The sequence below is a fragment of the Eurypyga helias genome, unplaced genomic scaffold (genome assembly GCF_000690775.1).
Source record: "Eurypyga helias isolate BGI_N326 unplaced genomic scaffold, ASM69077v1 scaffold19223, whole genome shotgun sequence".
Classification (NCBI taxonomy): Eukaryota; Metazoa; Chordata; class Aves; order Eurypygiformes; family Eurypygidae; genus Eurypyga; species Eurypyga helias.
The window spans coordinates 6,024-12,360 of record NW_010239464.1 but is presented as its reverse complement, the minus strand read 5'-3'; the positions used below and the strand labels follow the sequence as shown (position 1 = coordinate 12,360).

The 6,337-nt window shown below is 49.3% G+C and overlaps 1 protein-coding gene across 1 annotated transcript; it reads left to right on the top strand.

Annotated features, from left to right (window-relative positions):
* Nucleotides 1–1,915: 1,915 nt before the first annotated feature.
* CCNA2 (cyclin A2) lies at nt 1,916–5,417 on the top strand (the record flags this gene model as incomplete). The annotated part of the gene is made up of 6 exons (XM_010148160.1): nt 1,916–2,031; nt 2,387–2,610; nt 3,159–3,363; nt 4,196–4,309; nt 4,812–4,945; nt 5,363–5,417. Coding segments are annotated over 6 exons (848 nt in total), but the record flags the coding sequence as incomplete, so codon positions are not given.
* Between the last annotated feature and the right edge of the window lie 920 nt (nt 5,418–6,337).

The window sequence follows — 6,337 nt, the reverse complement described above, 5'->3', positions numbered from 1 at the left end:
ACTGGATTTCTCGTGCAGGTCCCTTAACGTTACTTTGCTCTTAAAGGGTTAACGAGTCTTGCTGATCATCCCTTGGCTCTCCAGTTGATGAATCAGCTTCTGGATGGGAATCAGGGAGTCTCAGTTGGTGCGATACTGTTGTGGCGATTGGGACCTGTTGGTTGGCATCCTTTAGCAGTCCCACAACAGAAGGGTCCTGTGAGACACCAGGCAAGACAGACAGCTGCTCGGTTTCCTCAGTCTCTAAAACAGCTACACCAGAAGCCCACCCTTTTGGGTCCTTAAAGTACCCTCTCTTGAGATAGTCTATGCCAAGGAAGCACGGGGCATCTGAGCCAGTCACAATGGGGTGCTTTTGCCACCCCTTCCCGGTCAGGCTTATTTCAGCTTCCAACACAGTCAGTTGTTGAGAGCCCCCAGTTCACGCCAGAAATACTAATGGGTTGCGCCCCTTTGTAGCTTGATGGCATGAGGGTACACTGTGCACCCGTGTCCACTAGAGCCTTATGCTGCTGCAGCTCTGATGTGCTAGGCCATCGAATCCACACAGTCCAGTAAACACAGCTGACCCTTTCCACCGCTGGCTGGAGGCAGGGCCCCTCTAATACTGACATGCCTTACTCATGTCGTGCAAGAATGGATTAGTGTTCCTTTTCATGAGATCAGGACTTCACTTGGGCAGATCCTGAGACACTGTCGTGGTTTGACCCCAGCCAACAACCAAGTACCACACAGCCACTCACTCAACTCCCCCCACTCCTCCAATGGAGGACAAGAATCAGAGGAAAAGACAAGGGAACTTGTGGGTTGAGATAAGAACAGTTTAATAATTGAATTTAAATTAAAAAATAGTAACACTAATATTACTACCACTACTATGCAATGAAAATAATACTACCACCACTACTAATAATATGTAGTGAAAATAATGGAAAGTAGAACAAGTGATACAATTGCTCACCACCTGCTGACTGATGCCCAGCCAGCTCCCGAGCAGGGAGAGCCAGAGCCCCAGAGAGATTGCACCAGAGTCAGAGTGAGCCCCATGAGCAAGGAGTGTGAGTGAGAAAGCCAACCAACAAAAGCAGCCCCTGGCCCACCCCAAACTTCTACACTGAGCATGATGTTTGAGGTGTGAAATGTCCCTGTGCTCAATTTGGGTCAGCTGTCCGGGCAGTGTCCCCTCCCGGTTTCTGGTGGAGAAGCAGCTGGGAACACAGGGGCCATATCAGAAACTGAAAAAGTCCTTGACTTGGTATAAACATTCCTTAGCAACAGATTAAGACATTAGTGTTATCAATGCTCTTCTCAGCACAAATCCAAACCAGCCTCATATGGGCTACTGTGAAGAAAATGAACTCTATCCCAACCAAACCCAGCACAGACTAATATAGTCTTTCCTCCCAGATGACACCCTGTACTGGTGCATGTGTTTTGAGCTCTTCCTGGTTTACAAAAAAATGGGAGCTGTCAGATCCATTTTCTGTAGTGTGTGCATGCGTATCCGAGGGCTGATTTGATCATGGTCCACTTCTGCAGTCTGCAAAAATCCCTGGTACTCCAGCCCTGTTTGAGCCACAGCAGCTGGGCACATGGGATTCACGAGTGCCTAACAGGGTAACACAGGATGCACTGAGCACTGCGTAATTGCAAGAGCTTTGCATCCCTTTATTCTTCGGGGAAGGAAGAGAAAGGGGAAGCTTCCCTGTTGCAGTAACATTTTGGGTTCCCTAGAGTTTCCTCAAGTCCTGGCTGAGCTGAGCAATAGGCTGCCCTCTCTGCCTGCCTAGGTGGCAAGAGAGCCAGCGCTCCTGGAGAGCCAGCACCGACGCACCGCGGAACGGGGCAGTTCCCTGTGCTGCAGGGGAGTGCTCCCACGGTCCCCAGGTTAACACGACGGTTGTCTTCTGCTTAGATTCTCCAAGTATTATGGATATTTCAATAACCTCTGAAGCAGAAGAGAAAAAAACCAACGTTAGTGATGTGCCAGACTATATCAGCGATATCCACACGTACCTTAGGGAAATGGAGGTGAGCTGCTGTCTTCTGATTTGTGTACAGCTTACGGGGGAGAAATTTGGGGTTGAGAAATGCATCTGAGTGTTAGTTACTCCCGCAGCCACTAAATGAAAGCTTGCTGGAGATGGAGAAGTAAGGTGCTGTGTCCACTGCTGTGCACACAAGATGGGTTTCTTGTGGTAAAGTCGGTGGTGCCCTGCACTGGACGGAAGCTGGAAGGCAAGGTTACGCAAAAGTAACTTGCTGATCCTAGACTTCCCATTGTTTACTTCTCTTCTGTTTGAACTGTGGTAAATAGAGCTTAAACAGTTGCTTCCCTGCTGGCACTTAGTCCACACTGAACCTTACCTGTCCTCTAAACCTACAGGTGAAATGCAAGCCTAAAGTGGGTTACATGAAGAAGCAGCCTGATATCACGAACAACATGCGGGCTATTCTTGTGGACTGGCTGGTGGAAGTTGGAGAAGAGTACAAATTACAGAATGAAACCCTGCACTTAGCTGTAAATTACATTGACAGGTTTCTTTCCTCAATGTCTGTTCTGAGAGGAAAACTTCAGCTTGTGGGTACCGCAGCTATGCTGCTTGCATCGTAAGTGAAATGGCTTCGTTTCAAGTTCAACCTGCTGGTCTCATAAAGATGACAATCTTGTGTTGATCGCGTTTCTGTTGCCTATAGCCAGGCTTTGCAGCAGAAGCAAAATCAGGAGTTATCTGCCTAAAAGCTTGGCATTTTGTATGAAATTGCAAGCAAGGTCCTAGGCTTTTTCTGTAATTGAGCTGATGTGAAGATTCATTCTTTCTAGCTGCAGCAGCAGGAGGCTTCTCAGCAGTGTTTGAGGGAATCTGCACAAGGCATGTGAAAAGGAAGTTTCACTTGCACCAATTATTAGTTCTGGTGCTTCTGGAATTTCAGTAACTCTTGAGTCCCAGATTGCTTATCAGACTATTGTAGCTCTGTAATTTCAAATTCTGCTGATTCAAGAGCTACTGAACCAAGTGCAGCAAGCTTACTTGGTAACAGCGCCCAGCTAATTCACAAGTCAGAATTTAAATTAGCATGCTGGCTTTCATTCAATGTTGCTGGTTATCTGGTTCTCTTGTACTCCATTATTTGCTCATTGCTATTTCTTTTGGCAGAAAGTTCGAGGAAATCTACCCTCCTGAAGTAGCAGAGTTTGTCTACATCACAGATGACACCTATACCAAGAAGCAGGTTCTAAGGATGGAGCACTTGATTTTGAAGGTTTTGTCGTTTGACTTGGCAGCTCCAACAATCAACCAGTTCCTCACTCAGTATTTCCTACATCAGAAGACAAACGCTAAAGTGGAGAGCCTGTCAATGGTAAGTGAGAGTTACTAGCTCAGCCCGTGCAACTATAGTGTGCTGTTACGAGCACAAGCTCTGTTCCCTAATCCCTGTAGAAAAGAAATGCTGAAGGATTCTTCAGTCCAGGCTTCCCTGCCTCCTCCTGGTTTTCAGTGTGTAGTCTCTGGGCAAACTCTGGAGACTGCACACAGCGTGATGTGAGCTCCGGCAGGAGCGGTGCCACACCGCTGGAAACTAACGCTCCTCTTGCCACCGACTCAGATACTCCAGTTCTGCCGCAGGCTCGCCCTCAGCCTGTCTCAAGCATGCACGCTTCCTCAGGGCAGGCAGAGATTGATAAACTCCAATTTGGGGGTTGTTTGATTGCTGGATGTTTCCCTCTTTCTTATCTAAAATCGCCACCCGTACCCACCCACTTTGCCTAAAAAGGACTTTTGGTTTTCCCCTCAGCCAGCAGTGAGCTGTAAATCCCGAGGCTAATTTCTGAGGCAGAGTACAGGTAACGCTTCAGCTAGTTACATTAAATCCCAGCTGTACGGCAAGGAGCAGAGCTCTGAAATGGAAGCCTTTGTCGCGTTCTGCAAAGGGCAGACCCAGCTACACTCCTCCCTCTAGATCTCAAGCACCTCTGAATATCGTAGTGGTGTGTTGAAGAAGCAGGCCTTGGGAACGCTGTTAGGCAGCAGCTAACAGTGCTGAGCGAGAAAGTTAGTGGAAACTAGTAAAAGCTGTTCCTCCAGCTGGTGTCAGGATTGGAAGCTTCAGTTAGGGTTCTAGTGCAACTGTTATGTGTTCTTCTACTTCCTTGTGGAAGCAGGTGATTCCCTTTCTCTCATTTCCCTTGCAGTACCTCGGGGAGCTGAGTCTAATCGATGCCGATCCCTACCTGAAGTACTTGCCGTCACTTATCGCCGCCGCAGCGTTTCAGCTAGCGGGCTATACGGTCACTGGACAAACCTGGGTATGTAGCACTGCAGCCTCAGCCTTCCCGCACCGGCAGGCGTGTTTAGCGTGTCAGTCTGCACTCCTGACTGCTGGGGCCTCCACGCTCCCAGGCGTTAGTTAGGAATGGCTCCCTACGTGGTATTTGGAAAATGGGGAGGGGGCGGTTGGCACCTGTTCTTGGAAGGAGGAGGCACCTAGGGATGCTCCCTGTTGTGGTGATGCTCCTTAAAGCTGTAAGCAGCTTCCTTGGGATGAGGACGTGGATGCTGAGAAAGCCTCAGCACTGGAGGCAAGGAATACTTGTTTAGAGTATGATAGTTTTCAGGATTACTGTAAATCTACGTAGGAGCTGTTAAAATCTGAGCAGAGAGTATTAAACTACTTTGTGCTTGAGAAAACGACACTGCCCACCTAGTAGAACAAGAGTTTCAACAGGAAGGTAAGCTCTTCAGCAGCGGTCGTCGGCATCAGTGCACGGAAGCGTTCCAACGTCCCTCTTCCTTTCCTTTTTCCCTCAGCCTGAATCCCTGTGCAAAGTAACAGGCTACACCATTGAGGACATCAAGCCTTGCCTCGTGGACCTACACAAGACCTACCTCAGAGCAGCACAGCACACGCAACAGTCCATACGGGAAAAGTACAAGAGTACCAAGTGAGTATGCGTGGACCCCACGGTGAGCCGGTACATCACGCGGGGCTGTCCTGGCATGTACCTGCCTCACGGGGCGGGCTGGATCTCGGGTCTTCAGCCAGACTCACTAAGCCATCCATCTGCCATCTAAGTGAGGTGGTGAGGGGACTTCCCAGGCTGCTGCGCGAGGCTCTGTTGAGCAACACTTGGGGTTCCTCGCCAGGCTTGCTGCCACGGCCTGAACTGCTGGGTAGAAACCGGAGGAGTTCTCCTGACGGTCCCTGCAGGAGGTGGGCCCTAACGCTCCTAAAAACCTGTGCTGGTGGCATGGCAGGCGACGAGCCCCCGAACGGTCCCCGCCTCGTGGAAAGTGCGCTTGGCTGCAGTACACGTGCCGTTCTTTACGGCAGAGAGCACTTGTTTTTTTTCCCTCCCTAGGTACCACGGAGTATCGCTTATTGACCCGCCAGAGACACTACACTTATTGTCCTAATCAAGAGACTGATCTTTTAAAGGGATGTAATATACAAGAAAATGATGTACAGTTTTAAACGTGGTTCCGAATGCTAGATGCGATCACTCAGAATACGAGCGCAGGTTTCGATGGGCTTAAGGACGAAGCTAGTTTTATGTGGTTTTGATGTAAATCTTTTGTACATGCAATCTTATTAAAATATTTAGCTGGATTTTAGACAGGTGTTCTCTTTCAGCACAGAATTAACCATGCAGACCAAGTGACGTCTGAGACTACTTACCCAATCGTAGACTAAACATTGACATTAGCAGTGCATTACCACAATAGGGCGTTTTCTCCTTCCAAAAGTCCAAGAAGGACTCCGCAGCAGTATTTGTAGCATTTTTATACTGTCTAGCGTAAACAGACTTAGCATAGATCCCAAACATAATATTGGGAGAGACGCTAGCGCTATGGGGCGACCGCCTTGCTGGAGCTGAGCCTCGCGAAGCTCTCTAGGACGCGCCAGGTGCTGGAAGCCTCGATTGCCAGACACCTGCCGGGCGGAGCTGCAGGGACTGCGCGGCTAGAACTACTACGATGGTCTGTACTCCTCCAGCAGGCAGAAAATGGTCTCGCTACAGGGAAAATATTCTAGTCGAAGCGTAGAACCGATACTAATTTACACCCACGGAGCTCCCACGGATCAATTAGCTATCCCGAAAGCCCATTGGTATTTCCGACACAAAATTAAGTCATCAGTCTGCTTAGCTGGTACCTCTCCAGGGGCAGTGGAAGGATGAAGCTGCCGGGGGTGAAGCTGCCCCGTGCCCTCAGGAGGAGGGAACCTGCTGGCATGGATGGGCGATGCGCAGACGCTACGAATTCTGTACGTCCCTCTTGCTGAGAAAGGTTTTTGCCCCAGCCGGCGGCAGCAACGCAGACCAGCTGGTCTCGTT